We start from the raw sequence: 18,309 nt of genomic DNA, 5'->3' as shown, positions 1-18,309 counted from the left end.
TCACTGCAGCGCTGGCAGAACGTCTTATCCCAGCTGATTTCATCCTCGCAGACAACACACGATCGCAGACATGGCCTCTTCCCAAAGATCTGCGAGTGGCTCTCTGGCATCTTCCTCTTAGAGACTTTCCTGCTATCAGATACACAGGTACATGTCCCACACTGACTCCCTGAAGATTGCGCACCACTTCTTGGTGCGTCCGCAACGGAACCAAACATCAGTGACTTGACTCCGACTTCCGCTTCACACATTCTAGGTGCGTCCCCAATACCATCCGCAACGGAACCAAACATCAGTGACTTGACTCCGACTTCCGCTTCACACATTCTAGTTGCGTCCCCAATACCATCCGCAACGGAACCAAACATCAGTGACTTGACTCTGACTTCCACGTTGCGTTCCATGGCATCGCGTTCCATGCTGCACGCCACACTGCGTTCCATTAAACGCTTCCTGCATTCCCCTCTTCACTGCAGTCGACGTCATCATTGGAGTCGTGGGCTGTGAGAGGGCAGCAAGCCGGTCACCGACCCAACTGTCGGTGTATTCCACCTGCAGATGCCGCCGTTCTTAGTCCCCCATGGCAGAATGTGCGGCAGGTACACAGTCTGCACTCCAAGTCTGCACCAGAATTGTCAGCCGATTATGCACAAAATGTTTACTTCTGGTCGCACAGCACGACCACACTGTGCTATAACACCGGCAACGTGAGCTGCACTGTTATCCGTGCTCGAGGCACAACGTTCGTCCAGCACACCAAAACCCCTTCCGACACTGGCCCCAGGGAGAAAATCCAGCCTGCTTTAGTGTCCAGTATTTAGGTGAATCACCTTACTGTGGCGTACGACAATTCCCTCCTACAGGTAGGGTTCTCGGCACTACCCGTTGGTCGTCCGCTCCTGACACCGGCCCCAGACCCAATGAGGGCCCGCTACAGCGTCTCCATACTCGACTCCTGCAACACCAACCCCCTTCGTCCGGGCCAAGCAGCGGCGTCCGACTGGTGCATAGCACGGCTAGCCACTTCAACTGAGGAGCCTGCACTAGCACCTTAATACTGCCGGATGGTACGGTACTCTGGGAGGGTGATGTCCTCACACGTTCCGCAGCCCCCTCCACAGCGGCAATCTCATCCTCATCGCCAGTGTGGTAATTAAGGATGATTGATCACACTGTAGTCTTCATGTATGCTCATACGCCTTTATTACCAAGTCTTGTAAGCGTCCCATCCAGCCAGTATGGATCTCTCTCTCTCTCTCACTAATGGTTCTTCCCAAATCCTCATCATCAGTCCACGCTCTCAACACTCCAACAGCTCTCAGCCACGAGGACAAGTATACATTTCAACAGTTATCCATTGTCTATTTGTAATATAGGCCTCTGCAGAATTCATTTTTAACTTTCATTTTATTTCGGTCTTATCCCGGATCAAATCATGGTTACAAAAGCTATCAACTTTAGTTGTGGCAGTATTACTGGGAATACAAAAGTATGGGGGCTAAGTTCTAAATAAGTATTATAAAAATGTTATTCATGCAAATTGTATGTTATTTAGAATTTAAGAAAAGGAGTGGTGTTGCATCGTGTCTTGTGATGCTGCTTCTCTATCATGAGAGTTGCTCGAAGAGTCACAAGTCAAGGACTGTTGGAGAGAGTCAAGAAGCCTCAGACATTTCTCTTGTTAGTAAACTACCTAAACTTTACCTGCTTCTCCTGTTTTCCGTGATCTGTTTGAAAGCTGGCTTATAACGCTACCTGGCTTTTTTGGACAGGATTCCTGCATTTGCTTGGATTATAGCCAACACAGCACATATATGCCAACATTTTAGCCCACGGAAACTGGGAGAATTGAATTCACCCACTGAATCGCATTGGAATGAGGTAAAATTTGAATAGCGAATTAAAAATCAAGAAAGGTAAGCATCATGTGTGTCCCAAAAACATGTTGGCTCAGCCTCCTAGCCAGGAAGGGTTGGCACTTATGCTAGCATATAACGTGTTGAATGGCGCTCCCTTGTCTGGGTGTTAACATGGCATATAGTGAAATATTTTGAATGTGTTCCCTCCCAGAACAGAAGTGTACACCGTTTGAACAAATTATTTAAAACAGATTTCGCTAATATTTGGTCTCTCGGGCTGCGGTCGGCCAAATCGAGGTAAAAACGTTTACTGGCCAGTTAAAAAAAATCACCACTGTAACACTGCTACGTTGGCGACTGATGGGAAACATTTATGAGTTTCAATGCAAGTCAATCTTTTGACATTGATACAGTAGGCCTGTGGTTCTCCAGCATGGGGTCTGGCATGGATTCACATGCTCATGAATATTCCCCGTCATCAGGCCGGGAATCCTCGGTATAGAAAAAAAAATCAGTATCAGTTTCGTTTCTGATCTGTCTTTCTTAGTAGTAACCAATCACTGGTCTCTGGGTCATACGGCCCCCAGCCAATGACTGCCCTCTCCCTAAGTCCCGCCTCCGGCAGCCATCCTCAGATTTTTACCGCACGTTCAAGTGTTGGGAGTCCTCGTGCTGTAGCTCTCGAGCTTTTGCTGCGTTTTTGCGCTTTTTGAGGAGATTTTTCTCATTTTTCGGTTAAATAGAGCCTCAAGCTCCACCGTTTCTACATCCGATCAACAGGGATCAGTTTCAGAGTTTTCTACGCCCCTCAAGGGTGAAGATTTCGTCGAGTTACGCTTTTGGAGGATTCCAGAAGTTCCAAGGCCTACCCCGGACATGGCCTAGGAGAAAGGAAGCTCGACGCCCGGGAAGCTGTTCAGGACCTGCCCTGGATGCCAGCTTCAGAATGTTTTCAAGGAGGACGAGCATTCGTTATGCTTCTACTGTCTCCATGAGGACAAGACGCACAAGGAGAAGAACTGTGCGTTTTGTGGGAACATGTCGGAGCGGACTATGAAGGATCGCCACCTCCGTCTTGCCAACTGGCTGGAAGGGAAGAGCCCGTCAGGCGAGAAGAAGAAAAAGAAGTCTGAGCGGTCTTATAAGTCCTGTGAGGGCGCCCCGGCGACAGGGGCCCAACAAAAGGCTAAACACCGCTAGTCCGCGGGCACCGGGAGCGCCGAAAGGTCGGGCTCCTTAGCTGCCAGGCAGGGCGCATCCTCCCCGGCGCCATTAACCACGAGCCAATGCTCTGGCTCGGGTAAGAGGAAGTCCGAGAACCCGGCAAAGCTTCTGGAGAGGCCCCGGTCGATCTCGAAGATTCTGGCAGAGGGGGAGCGAGGCTCGGACCCTCCCCCCAAGGTGAAGGCCCCAGGCATCCAGAAGGTGACGATGGCCTTAATTCACCCTGCTAAGACCTCGATTGAGGATGTCGCCGCGGCCCTGGCTCAGCCTGTGGAGGCTACACCAGTGGAGGTGCCCTCAGGACCCAGAGTCTCCCTGCCACCAGAGTCTCCCTGCCACCGCGGTGGGAGTTGTCTTTCAGGCCCATTTAGAAGACCCCCACGAAGTCCTCGTTGGAAAAGTTGGGGGAGGGGCTGGTGGCCATCATGGATACGGACACGACCTCTGAAGAAGAGCTCATCGAAGTCGTGGAAGAGGCCCAGCCCATCGGGAGGGATCCCGATGAGGGCGACGACGAAAGCGACGGTGTCGCCGACAAGGCTCCTCAAGAGCCCTCGCGCCCGTCGTTTCTGGCGCCGCAGGACACCTCAGCGGCCATTTTGTCAGCGATTCAGTCCTTATGCTCGGAGATAAGAACAAGGTTGCCCCTTCCCCCGACGGAGGTACCTGAGCCAGACCCGACGGGGGAACCGGAGCCAGGACCTTCGGAGAGTCCACCGCATAAGAGGAGGAGGACGCATCTTACGCCACCTCTCCCACCTCTGCGCCCGACGAGATTGGATCCTTTCATGCTATGATTTCCAGGGCATCCGAGCTTTTTCAGCTCTGCCCAGAAGAAAAGAAGAAAGAAGGGTTCCTTTACCAACGGCACGAGGCTAAAAGGAAGACAGTCCTCGCTGTACCGCTTCTTGATGACATCTGGGATGAGGGGCTCGCCCTCCTCAAGAACCCTGCCACGGCGCCGGCAAAGAGGGACCGGTACGAGAAGAAGTACCGGGTCCCCGACGCTGCCCCCTTGTGCCTTCGGGCACAACCTACCCCGGATTCGGTCGTCTCAGCGGCGGCAAAGAAGAAAGCTGGGGGGCATCGGCCTCGACATCAACTTCCCCGCCAGACGGCGAGGGCAGTAAGTTGGACACGATGGGACGACAGATCATCTCATCCGCAGCGACGACTATTAAGGCGGCCAACGCCCTGGCTATCGTAGCCCGCTACGACAGGGAGTTGAGGTTCAAAATCGCCCCTCTGTTAGACTTCCTTCTGGACGCCAAAAGGGCTGAGGCCCTTGAAATCCTACAGGATGGGGAGATTGCTTCGGACCACGCCATCACGGTGGCAACGGACATCGCCGACACCGGTTTCCGTCAGTTGGGCAACAGCGTTTGCTTGAGACGATGAGGATGGCTGAAAGCCATGGATTTCCGCCAGGACGTACAAACCAAGGTTTTGGACATGCCCTTCGACGAGAACAACCTGTTTGGGAGGGCGGTTGATGAGTCCCTTCAGGCCATCAAGACAGACACAGAGACTGCCCTGGCACTGGGAGTGCGCCAACAACGACGGCCGTCCTTTCGGAGCTCCGGAGGCAGACAAGGTGCCTCCAAGGGATCCGGCAGTGGCTCCTCCACTTACCGCCAAGCGGCAAGATCTTCGTCCCAGGAAGCCTACAGGGGACGCAGCAAGTCAGGTGGTGCCCGTCGTCGTCGACAAGGAGGTCAAGGAGGCAAGGCAGCCTCCAAACAAGATTGAACCCACCGTGGGGTCGGGCCCCCACCGAAGCACCCCGGTGGGAGGCCGGCTGGCGAGATTCGTCAACGTGTGGGAGTCCATCTCCACCGACCGTTGGGTGCTGGACGCCCTGGCCCTAGGGCACGCCCTAGAGTTTCAGAAGAAGTGCCCTCGCGTTCCACCCGTGGCCAGGAAGGAAAATCATGTCCCTCAACTACTGTTGGAAGTAAGGGCGATGCCCAAGAAGGGTGCCATCAAGCTCGTCCCAAAGAGGCTTCGGGGCTCCGGAGTTTACTCAAGTTACTTCCTCGTAAAAAAGAAGACAGGAGGATGGCGCCCCATCCTGGACCTACGACGACTGAACAAGTACATCAAGGCACAGAAGTTCCGTATGGTCACCCTCCAGCATGTGCTGGGACAGCTGGAGGAGGGCGATTTCCTGTCGTCGTTGGAGTTGGAGGATGCCTACTTCCACATCCCCATTCTAAAAACACAACGAAAGTTCCTCAGGTTCGTGGTCCAAGGGCGGCACTACCAGTTCAAGGCCCTCCCGTTCGGATTGAAGTCGGCACCCAGGGTGTTCACCAAGTGCCTCGCACCGGTGGCGGCGTGGCTGCGCCTACAGGGGATCCACGTCTACCCCTACCTGGATGACTGGCTCATCCGGGCAAGGACAAGGGAGCTCGCCGTGGAGCACACTGCGAAGACCGTCCAGCTGCTCACGGACCTGGGATTCTCCATCAACTTTCCAAAATCCCACCTGGTTCCGTCGCAAGTCGTCCTGTTTCTGGGAGCCAAGCGCGACACAGTGGCGCGGCTGGCCTCGCCGTCGGAGGAAAGGACCAGGACCATTCTGGGCAAGGTGCAGCGTCTGCTGGCCACGGACATGGCCAGGGTAAGATCTATCAAGTCCCTCCGCGGGATGATGTCCTCCTGCATTTATCTGGTGCACCTTTGCAGGCTTCGGATGAGACCCTTACAGGAGTTCCTCGACGCCCGCTGATCCAGTCGACGGGCAGCTTCGAGGACAGGATCCCTCTCAACGAGACGTTTCATCAGGCGATCCGGTGGTGGGGTACCTGCTCCCATCTGTCGGCGGGCACGGACTTTCAGACCCCAGCTCACCAGGTGACGGTGATGACGGACGCCTCCCTGGAAGGTTGGGGAGCACACTCCGGAGATCTTCACGCGAGAGGCCTTTGGCCCCCGGAGGAGAAGTCTCTCCACATCAACATCTTGGACCTGCGCGCAGTGTTCTGGGCCCTCAGGTTTTTTCTTCCGTCCCTCAAGGGCAAGGTGGTGAGGATCTTCACCGACAACACCACCACGATGTTCTACATCCGGAAGAAGGGCGGAACCAGGTCCCCGGCCCTATCCAAGGAAGCCCAAGATCTGTGGCATTGGACCGTCGCCCAAGGGATGTTTCTGGTGCCTCTTCATCTGGCAGGAATAAAAAACACGATCGCCGACTCACTCAGCAGGGAGCTGCGCTCGTGCCACGACTGGGAACTATGCCAGGATCAAGTGGATCGACTCTTCCGACGATGGGGCGAACTCCAAATCGATCTCTTCGCGACGGCGACAAATTCCAAGTGCCGGAGGTTCGCCAGCATGTTCCCCCAGCCGAGGAGCATGGGCGATGCTTTCTCGTTCCCCTGGGACGGCCTATTTCTTTATGCGTTCCTTCCGCTGCCGTTGCTGCTCCGGCTCATCAAACAGCTCAAGAGGTCCCGGTGCAGGATGATCCTCGTCGCACTGGCGTGGCCGAGACAAATCTGGTTCCCGGACCTTCTGGACTTGTCAACGTCCCCACCAGTCAAGCTGCTGACGGACGCAGACCTTCTCTCCAGAGAAGGAGGCGCCATTCTTCATCACAACCCGGAGTCGCTGAACTTGCAGGCCTGGCTCCTGCAGCACTAGAGTTTGGAGGGTACGACATCCCGGCCGACTGCAGAGAGGTTCTTGCATAAGCCAGGGCGTCCTCAACTCTCAATTGCTACAGACATAAATGGGAGAGGTTCTCTGTCTGGTGCCGTGCACAGAAGATTAACCCTCTGCGGATTACGGCCCCTCAAGTACTGCCGTACCTACTGTTGCTGGCCAAAGCTGGACTGGCTCACGCCTCCTTCAAAATACATCTGGCTGCAATCTCCCGATATACCAGGACGACGGGACGGGCGTCCTTGTGGTCTCATCGCCTGGTGAAAGAATTCATGAAGGGACTATTCCGATCATTCCCGCCGGTGAAGGCTCCTGCCCCGGCGTGGGAGCTTAATGTGGTGCTGACCAAGCTCATGGGGGCCCCATTCGAGCCTATGCATTCGGCGCCTTTGAAGTTCCTGTCATGGAAGCCAGCTTTCCTCGTGGCCATCACCTCCGCACGACGAGTGGGAGAGATCCAGGCCCTATCTTGCAAGCCTCCATACTTGACTTTTCATGACACGAGGGTGGTGCTGAGGACACACCCATCCTTTATGCCCAAGGTGCCGTCGGACTTCCACCTCAATGAGCCCTTGGTGTTACCAGTTTTCTTCCCGTCGCCTTTGTCGCCGGCCGAGAGGACTTTGCACTCGCTGGATGTAGCTAGAGCGCTAAAGTTCTACGTGGACCGCACAGAGTTTTCGGAAGACGTCACAGCTGTTTGTGAACTTTGGGACTGTGAATCAAGGGAAGGCTCTCTCAAAGACTTCCATTTCCAGATGGCTCTCTGGCTGCATCATGCACTGTCACCGGTTGGCAAACCGACAGCTGCCCGGCCGTCCGAGAGCCCATTCGACCAGAGCGATCGCTGCTACCACGGCGTCCCTGTCTGGTGTGCCCCTGCTGGACATCTGCAGGGCTGCAATGTGGAGGTCGACGCACACCTTCACAAGATTCTACTGCGTCGATCGGGACTCCAGGGAGGAGTCCAGGGTCTGCCAAGCAGTGCTGCGCAACCTGTTCGCCTAAGGTGAGCCTGGTGAGGAGGTAAGAGTTGCTTAATGTTGAGTTGTTGTATTGCTTAATGTTGAGCCTGTTGCCACCTCCCGTGGTTGTGCATGTGTGTACTGCTATGTATTCTCTTATTCATGAGCATGTGAATCCATGCCAGACCCCATGCTGGAGAAGGAACAAGTTACTTACCTGTAACTGTTGTTCTCCAGCATGGGTCTGGCATGAATTCACATGCGAACCCTCCCGCCTACCCCTCTGCGGCTCTTCACTTGGTCATACTGCCACTTTACGTGTTACCAAATCTGAGGATGGCTGCCGGAGGCGGGGCTCAGGGAGAGGGCAGTCATTGGCTGGGGTCAGTATGACCCACAGACGAGTGATTGGTTACTACTACGAAAGACAGATCAGAAACGAAACTGATACTGATTTTTTTTTCTATACCGAGGATTCCCGGCCTGACGACGGGGAATATTCATGAGCATGTGAATCCATGCCAGACCCATGCTGGAGAACAACAGTTACAGGTAAGTAACTTGTTCCTTGTCCGAAGAAGTGCCCTTAACGGATGTCACGCGCTACTAACCCACGGACAGGGCCTGTGGTTATTGTTGTATCTGCCCTGCGTCACCGCGTTGCGGGACGCAGGGCATCTGAATAAAAGCCCTGCTCCCGCGAGATGGAGGCAGTTCCGGACATTGTAACCTCATCTGTGTGTGTGCCTCTCATTAGCTCCTGCTGGAGATGCGCAACAAAGGCCCACCTCCGCGGCCTTCAACGTTCTATCCTGGGCCTCGCGGGGCCGCAGATAGAACACAACACTGGCGACGAGGGACGAGAGACCCGAGACACGGGCACACCACACAACCAGCTGATCGCCGCAGCAGCGATTTGAGAATTTTCGGAAACCCGGTGAGGGGGACACACAAACCCCCCCCCCCAAAAAAAAAATGTTTCTCTCTCCTTCATCACACACTCGATTTCCACAACGAAGGTGCCAAATCTAATTCTTCTAGGCCTGAAACAACTGCCACCATGGACACCTGACACCTGGGAGTCAGGAGGCACACGCACCACGACGCAGGAAGGCCCCACAAACATCTGGCGTGGATGATTGCAGCAGACAATCATGATCAGTCATTTAGGAGAAGGAAGCAGACCCGTCCATGCCCAGCACGGCTAAATTCCAACAAAAGGAGACTACAGACCCCTACAGCCACGCACTAAGGTGAGGCAGAGAACCCTGTCAGACGAACGTCTTAGCCCTGCCATGGCGACCGGCACATCCACCCCCAGGCCCGGCACGCCGTCTAGACTTGCTGCAAATCTATCAATGTCCACGCCGCAAGCCCGCCCACAAGGTGGATCCTCTGTCATGATACAGCCATTTGACCCATTTACTGATCCATCATCAGTTGGCCCCCGGTGGCAACTATGGATCCAAAAGTTTGAAATGGCGATGGAATGTAAGGACATCACTACCGCCAGGAAAATGAGATCGCATTTGTTGCAGAATGTGGGGGATGAAGTGCTTCGTATTTTCAACTCACTAACCATCGATGATGGCCAGGACGTTTACCAGCAGGCGAGGGACGCTTTGACGGCCCACTTCCTCCCACAACTCAATCCTGATTACAAAAGTTTTATATTCTGCACTACTATTCAAGCAGAGGAGGAGACTTTAGATGCCTACCACACCCGACTCAGAAAACTGGCGATATCCTGCGGGTTCACGGACGGCGAGAGAGGAATTCAGAGACAACTCATCAACGGCATCCAATCAGAAAAACTGAGGAGGATGGTACTGAGTGAAAGAGGGATCTCGCTAACACGCATTCTTGAACTGGGTCGCCAGAGAGAGCTGGCACACGCCAGAGCAGCCCACATGGGCACTACACTCCAAAAATTGCAGCCCGCCCTCACGACGGCCATAGTAGCCCAAGTCACCAATCGACAATCAACGAGGGATGAGTCTGGCGCAAATTACACAAATACCAGATGGCAGCCACGAATCCCCGGGCCCATGGAGTGCGGGTGGTGTGGTGGACCGCGACGTGGGCGAAGGAACTGCCCGGCACAAGGGACAACATGTGGCGCATGTGGCAGGAAAGATCACTATGCCAAAGTGTGCCGGTCATCAACCGCCCAACAACCCACACCACAGAATGCCCAAGAGAAGAGTGGGGGCAAGAAGAAGAAGCAGGGTAGTGCCCGACGAGTGGAGACAGCAAGCTCCTCGACTGAGGAAGAAGGGGATGACACGACCGGAGCCCACCAGGAGCCTGTCAAGGTACAGTGGAAAAAGGGGAGAAAAGTATATCTGGTGTCAGCCCTTAATCATAGACATGCCATGCTTAGGAAAGGATTTAGGAGGCGCAAGTGCCAGGTCAAGATCCAAAACCAGCAGATTTGGATGACCATCGACACGGGAGCATCCGTGAATGTCATGCCCATGAGCACCTTTCGGATGCTACAGCCAAAACCGAACCTGAAGGACACAGACACTCTGCTGTTCGCATATGGGTACAAGAATCCATTACCCCTGGTTGGCAGATTCCGCACGACCCTCAGCCATGGTGAGACCGTACTACCATCCAAGATCTATGTGGTAGATGCGGGAATCGAATGTCTCCTGAGTGGCGACGCGGCGGAAGACCTGGGCCTACTCACCTTCATCTGCAAAATAAAGGACTCACAAGAAGTGGAGAGGCTCCTAGCAAGATATCCCAACCTGCAGAGAGGCATAGGATGCTTGAAAGGCAAGTCGATCAGACTCCACATTGACGAGTTGGTCCAGCCAAAAGCCGTAAGACATAGAAGGACACCATTCCATATGAGGGAACAAGTGGAACAAGAACTCAGAGCGCTGGAGAAAGCAGGAATAATAGAAGAAGTAACAGGACCCACGCCATGGGTTTCCCCGATGGTTGTCACAAAGAAACAAAAACAGCCTAGCAAGGTCCGAATCTGCATAAGCATGCGTCTACCAAATGCCGCCATCAAGCGAGAGCGCCACATCACACCTACACTTGACGAAATTGTGGCCGACCTAACGGGGCCAAAGATCTTCTCTAAGGTCGATCTAAAAGCAGGGTACCATCAGCTGAAATTGCACAGAGAATCCCGATACATAACAACTTTTTCAACCCACATTGGCTTGCGAAGGTACAAGCGCCTAAGTTTTGGGATCTCGTCAGCGGCCGAGGTTTTTCAGCAGACGATTCAAGAGGTCATCAGGGGCATACCAGGTGTCCTGAATGTGAGTGACGATATTTTGATTCACGCCAACGACAGAGAAGAGCATTTGAGGAGGTTGCACATGATCCTTGGCAGGCTGGAAGGAGCGGGCCTAACCATTCACAAGGAGAAATGTGAATTCCTCAAGACCGAAATATCTTTTTTTGGCTACACGTTCAGCAGTACCGGCATCTCACCAGACCCCCAGAAGGTCGCAGATATCCAAGCTGCAAGTCCAACCACCACGCCGACTGAGGTGCGCAGTTTTCTGGGGATGGCCACGTACTGTGGGAGGTTCATTCGGAACTTGGCCACACTGTCAGAACCTCTTCCGGAACTTACCAAGGTCAACGCAAAGTGGGAATGGGAGCAAGTGTGCCAGGACGTTTTTGAGAACATCAAAGAGTCACTATCAACAGACACCAAAATGGCGTACTATGACACCACGCTCCCAACTGAGCTGTATGTGGACGCCAGCCCGGAGGGTTTGGGAGCCATCCTCACACATGTGACGAAGGAAGGTGAGCAAAGACCTATTGTATATGCGTCCAGAGCTCTCACGATGACAGAACAACAGTATTCCCACATTGAGAAGGAGGCGATAGCCGTATTATGGGGGTGTCGCCACTTCCATCTCTACCTGTATGGCAGAAGGTTCACAACGTATACAGACCACAAACCTCTACTCCCCATCTTCATGGGCACATCCTCCCACCCGCCGGCCCGAATTCCAAAATGGCTACTGCACCTCCAGCAATACAACTTTGAACTGGCCTATCAGCCGGGAAGTGGGAACCCAGCAGACTTTCTTTCTAGGCACCCTCGGGCGGTGACTCCGCAGGACGTACAGGTAGCAGAGGAGACAGAGGAACATCTCTGTCAGGTGGTGCACGCCATGAGACCTAAGGCCGTCAGTATCGACGACATCGCAGAAGAAACGCAGAAGGACCCGTGCTGCAACCTGATTAAGGACACTATTATATCAGGGGAATGGAGATCCTTTATGAAGAACACCCACAACAGGACAACGGAAGCAAAGGCGTTCCTCACAGGGATGTTCACCATACGGCAGGACCTGTCAATCACAGAACAGGGACTGATACTGAGGGGAAATCGAATCCACATCCCACCAAGGCTCCAGGACAGAATAGTGGCATTGGCTCATGAGGGCCACCAGGGAATTGCACGGACAAAAGCTTGCATCCGGCATCGAGTGTGGTTCCCACAGATAGATGAGAAAGTTGAGGAGCTGATAAACACCTGTCTAACAAGCCAGATCACCGGTGCTCCCCCGGACCCAGAGCCAATTCAGTAAGCGGTGCGAGGACTTGGTAGGTGGGATGCGATAAGCATCGACTTTTGCAAACTCTGAGAAGGCCTCTACCTCCGAGTGGCCATTGATGACCACTCACGATACCCCGAGGTTGAGGTGGTGAACTCCACGGCAGCGGAGGTGGTCATCGCTGCAATGGAGAAGATGTTTGCGACACATGGACTGCCTACAAGAATCAAGAGTGACAATGGCCCACCCTTCCAAGGGGAGGAGTTCAAGCAATACCTGCAAGAACTGAACATACGTTACCACCACGTCATGCCACGGTGGCCACAGGCTAATGGGGACGTTGAACGTTTCATGAGGACACTCAACAAGGTCCTGTGGCTATCAAGAGCAAATGCTAGCCCGTGGCAAGTCGACCTGTATCGATTCTTGCGTAACTATAGGGTCACCCCCCACAGCACGACCGGCGTACCCCCGGCAGACCTGATGTTTGGCACAGTCATAAGATCATCCATACCACACCACCCCAGCAGAAGCCCGGACACGATCGACAACGAACGAACTGAAGAGAAGAGGAAAGGAGCCAATGCGCACGAGTGCCAAGAGAAGGGTGAAACAATCTGACCACCGGGTGGGGGACCAAGTAGTCATGCTACGGAACCCGACGAAATCCAAATTGGACTCTCGCTATGAGGCTGTCCCATGGACTGTTAGCAAGAGACAAGGATCCATGATAACCGTACAAAGAGGACACCGACAAGTGACACGAAATGCGTCATGGTATAAGGCCGTGCCAAGAAAACTATGGACTGATGGGGAATGCCCCCCAAGAAGACGCCGAACACCTGTCGAACAATGAAGAACCAGAGAACCCGCAAGGCGGAGAAGGAGCAGATGACCGAACGTGGGAGCTGTGGAATGAACCAGAGATGGGTGAGCCAGACACGCCCAATGAGACTGTGGGTCCCAGTTCCAGGGGTGGGGGATATGGCTTGAGAAGTGCCACCAGGCCGCCAGCTCGGCTCAGAGACTATGTGTGGTGAAACCCCCCCTGGAGAACTCTAATGAGGGGAGCCCCCCCCCAGTTGATGTAGAACATTGAAAATGCATGTGGCATCTGTTTTGGTTAAAGTTAAGTTAAGTTAAAATAAAGGAGGAATGTTGTATCCGCCCTGCGTCCCGCAACGCGGTGACGCATGACGTCTGAATAAAAGCCCCCCCCCCGCGAGAGGGAGGCAGTTCCGGGCATCGTAACCTCATCTGTGTGTGTGTGTGTCTCATTAGCTCCTGCCGGAGCTGCGCAACAAAGGCCCACCTCCGCGGCCTTCAACGTTCTATCCCGGGACTCGCGGGCCGTGGATAGAACACAACAGTTACTAGGGTATCTGATTAAGCTGCTATCAAGCCACAGGATTGATCCACAATAGAAGGAGGATAATATTTAAGTGTAGTTTATAGGTATGGTCATAACAGCAATTATGATTACATACTTGCCAACATTCTGTGACCAAAAGATGTAGGATTTTTCAAGTTTCAAAAATAATAATTTGCATAACAATGCCATCACAGGAAAATAGAAAACATAGATTGTTGCCACCACTGGAGCATTCTAAAATACACAACCCATCAAACAGCACAACATGGAAAGATGTTCAAATGTTTAATATGTATCATTGTGAATGGTAGGTTAACACAAATTCAATTACCTAACTTCACAGAAGGTAATCATACAGAGCTGGTAGGCAACGTTTGCCACAACGTTTGCCACTGCTCTATAGCAGCCTGGGCAATACATATGTATTCCTGCAGTGCAAGATGAATAACTGATCGACATGGAGATTGATACCCTCCTCAGTCTGATATGCAGATGCTATGTGATGGTGGTAAGGTCTGCCACTTGCCTTCACTGGTGGTCCACCTACGGCCTGTCCCGGCCGGAGTGCAGGGCAGAGTCATGTAGCTGTCAGGTCACTGATTGGTCTGAATCCATCACTCAAAGTAATCAATTACCCCCACCCCCTACACAGACAGATTAATGTGTTGCATGATTTTCTTGGGCCGGTCTCCAGCAGCCTGCCTTAGAGTCACATAAATGACCTGCCCCTGACCTGCCCTGTAAAAAGCAGTAGGATCTGTCACCCAAATCTGTAGGCGGTAGGACTGCTTAAAAAGCAGTAGCCTACTGCCTAAATCAGTAGGGTTGGCAAGTATGTGATTAGTTTTCGGCTCTTTTTACTACACGTTGATAATCCGTGGGTTCATCGCTATAGTCTGCAACCACGGGTGAATTCGTCTACTCGTAGTGACAGCGAATTGAAAGCGTTACCGTTCCAAAATGGCGACCGCCATTGCGAGAATGTAAAAAAAAAGAGTAGCTAGACTGTAACGTTCTCTTCTGTGTATCTTGCGGCCGGAAGTGACGTAGTCCAACCATACCTCCGTACCTCTGTTTGCTCTGCTCTCTCTGTGTCGGGCGGGCGCCCGCTCAAGCGAAAGCCACTGATCGGCGCAAAATGGCTGACGGAGTAGACCATATAGATATCTATGCAGACGTGGGCGAGGAATTTGATCAGGTAGGGAATCAGCAGCGCGCGCGCCCGTTGCAGGCACGGGAGATCACGGACCGGGCCTTCTCCACAGTCAAGCTCGTTCCTGGCTGGGGCCTCTTTTCATTTTGTGGTGTCCTCAGAGTATCTGCTACTGTTCGCGCACAGTAGCGCGACCTCTTTACGGATCAGGTCTAAGCTTGCAATCTTGGCGGGTGATGTGATCGGTCTGTGTTAATTCACCTAGTTCTTCTCAGACCCGATTCTGTCAGGCGCTTACCATCCTACTTCTAAGTTGTGCTTTCCTTTCTACCGGATTCCTAGTGCTTTTGCCCCTTTCGATCCACTGTCCTAATACGACACTGCGGCACACTCTCTTATTCCCTTGACGCTCGCTTTGGGTGTCTGCATTGTACTCCTTGACACCGTGGGTGCTGCATGGATCCGCACGCACGCCCCACTGAACTTTCAAGATCTCTTCACGTTGTATTGTCCCAGTCACTAGTGCCAATACCAGAGTCCACGGGCACCAGATGTGACCAGGAACCCTAGCCTGGGTCCTAGTGCTGTGCGGACTGATTCCCACAATCGTGTGTTGCTATGGCCCGGCCAACTCGTGAATAACCCACCACTTATGAATTTGTAAACATGGAACCGACTTTTATACGTTAGGCATCAGTGAATGCATCATTCATTACACGTAATGCTTATCTCCATCAGTAATCAATACCATATCCCTGCATTGCCCTCAATGCATCTGTGTTCTGTATTCAGTGCACCATATAAGATTTTGAGGTAGGGATATTTTACTCCCTATTTTTAAACTTTGAAAGTAAATCTGAGATCAAGAGAGTAAAAGGAGTTGGAGTTTACTCCTTCTCGAGAGTAAAAAAGATGTGACATCCAGCTAATACATGCAAAAAGTTTAAATGTATGGAAATCATTGTGTGGCAGTAGTCCACATCATGACAGACAAGTAGGTCCCACACAGTTAATCTGTAAAGCACAGTAAAACAAACAACCTCTCACAAATGGAACAGATGAGCACGCCTCCGCATCCCCAGCATGCAAAGAACAGGTACAACAGCATTATACAGTGTTTGATGCGTCACTCACACATTCAACTTGAATAGGCGCTGTTGATGATTTCCTCAAACGGCGAATCCGGCCAACAGCAATACAAGCTTTCATCATGAACAGGTGGAGTGGATCAGTGCACGTTAAAGCAAGGGTAGAAGATACCCACACAGAAAATGGATAAGGAATGGGACTCCACAGTAGAAGCTCCCTTCACCTAGAAAATGAGCAACATAGGCTCAATTCAGCAGTGCACCCTCCACTCCTAATATAGAAAAGGTGGGCCGTCAACCTTTCCTCATGTTGCAGGTGTCAATAGTACAATATTACCATAGAAAAGTCATTGGTCACAGCAGTGTGAGTTACACTTTCATAGTGGAGGGACTTAATGGGATGCAGTGGAGCCTGGCTATATGCACCACAAGAAATATCTTTGGGCTTAAAGGTGAAATATATATCAATGTTGTGTGTCGGTTAAATGCTCAGTTGTAACCCACCAACTTCATGCAAGATGTGACCAACACCTTTTATGTGTAAGACATTGATGAAAATAAAGCGCAGATGTAGGGTTCCTTTATTTTGAGAATACACACAGTGGTGTAAATATCCAACTGTAAATGCTAGATTTTAGTATATGTAATGTGTGCAAATATCTGTGTTCACGATATTGTCTCATCCTAGATCGATATATATATATATTTTTGTGTGGAAATATACTGTTTTGGAGATATGTGCATATAGAGCTCCAGGCCTAGGATCGAGCAGTGCAAGATACCACATACCGAACGGGTGAATGAATGGTCCACAGAAATGCGAGCTCAACTCACTTAAAACGGGAACAACATAGGCCTCAGCAGTCTGATTTTTCCATCGCAACGAATTTACCCAGGGCAGGTTAAGTGATCCAAGCACATCTCACACGGAATATGAAGAGCATAACGCAGTGTGAGTACCAACACATAGAAAAAGAACCGTTAATTGCCCCTGCATTGCAAGCGCATCACAAATTGAGCTAGTCGCTATCATTACTATTTTAGTTCTAATATAAAAGCTCACTGCTTCCGGCATCAGAAAAACTCCACATAATGGCAGTTTAATAAACTGTAAATAGAAGGAATTCAACCATAGAACAAATGTGTGTGCCATTTCCGAGCCACTCTAGAGCTGATTCACTTCCTTAAGCATGTTGTAGAAGGTAAGGGATATTACTAATGCAGGATAAGTCAATCCGTACTCCTTTCATGTTTCCTCTACACAGGTCTTCACATTTGATCTCTTGTGTATATTTTAATGTTAAGTCCCAAACAAACGTTGGCCGGCCCGAGTTAGCCTTACATCGACTGAGCTAATAATAATCACAGTGCTTAGAAGTGGGAGAAATCATGCATTAAGGTCAAAAGTGGAAGCGCCTGTGTGGCTGCTCTTTTTCTGTGCTGGCACCCAGCTTGTGGACTGCTCTTCCACTGGACCGAAGATCCTTGGTTGATCATTTTCCCTTTCGGAAAGCTCTGAAGACATGTGTTTAATCTTTCTCTTACACTTTGCTAAAACACTGGTTTGAGTATTTGGGCCTGCCACTCTGTCCTTTGGCAGCGCCTAGACGCCCTGTTGGGCCTTAGTAGCGCTTTATACATTTTAAATATAACCTTTCAAGTTGCAAGCTTGGCCGGCAGGATAGCTCAGGGGCAACACGTTCGTCTTGTAAGCAAGACGATGCATAGCAACACAGGTTGAATCCCGGGCTTGTGCTTAGAAACTGTTCCCCTGTATTAAGCGTGTTATAAAAGCACACCATTTCTTACTTACCAAGGATTAAACATCACTATCCATTGGCGAATGAAAATTTTGCACAGTGTTGTGTTTTAAATGCCTGTCTGGGTTACCACTGCAGGGACATGGTTTGGTTTTTTTCTTCTCCGTTTGATTGTTTTGTAACCGCGTTTGTGCCTGGCGAGTCAGGTTTTGAATGTTTTAAGTGTGATCTTTAAAATGTGAAAGCATTATTGGTGTAATGACAATCACTCACTGTTGAACGAAGGCCCTGCTGCCACTAGCCTTTGACATTCACATTTACCACATTGGCTTCAAGTTAAGGTTTAATGGACGTAAACTAGACATTATATACCCGTCGAGGCACCAGATAAGGTTTTGAGGTGTGATCATTTTACACACACCGTTTTAATAATTAGTCTGTAAATTAAATTGTAACAGTAAAGATAATTTGCCTCAGCGAGAGTGTAACCAAAGCGTATGTAGCAAAGATGTCTGCCTTTTAAACAAGTTTGTTATATTTGTGGAAAAAGTTCTCCTGCACATGTGTATGAACACACCACATAGACACAGCTTCATGGTAAATGCACACAACACAGGAATTCCGAAAATTACTTTTGTGCAATGCAAGCATTCGCTGAAAGGGGATAATTTGTTA

At 51.3% G+C, this 18,309-nt stretch overlaps 1 protein-coding gene across 4 annotated transcripts in view; it reads left to right on the top strand.

Annotated features, from left to right (window-relative positions):
* Nucleotides 1-14,647: 14,647 nt before the first annotated feature.
* The window catches only part of CPSF6 (cleavage and polyadenylation specific factor 6), a 539,228-nt gene continuing 535,566 nt past the window's right edge, over nucleotides 14,648-18,309 (top strand). For all 4 annotated transcript variants that reach the window (XM_069629368.1, XM_069629366.1, XM_069629367.1 and 1 more), the window contains exon 1: nucleotides 14,648-14,831. In XM_069629368.1, the coding sequence (XP_069485469.1) occupies nucleotides 14,772-14,831 (60 nt within the window). In that variant the 5' untranslated portion in view covers nucleotides 14,648-14,771. The remainder of the gene's footprint in view (nucleotides 14,832-18,309) is intronic.

This window comes from Ambystoma mexicanum, chromosome 12 (assembly GCF_040938575.1).
Source record: "Ambystoma mexicanum isolate Mex_15411 chromosome 12, UKY_AmexF1_1, whole genome shotgun sequence".
Lineage (NCBI taxonomy): Eukaryota > Metazoa > Chordata > Amphibia > Caudata > Ambystomatidae > Ambystoma > Ambystoma mexicanum.
The sequence above is the reverse complement of the archived record's forward strand: the minus strand, read 5'-3'. Positions and strand labels throughout refer to the sequence as shown.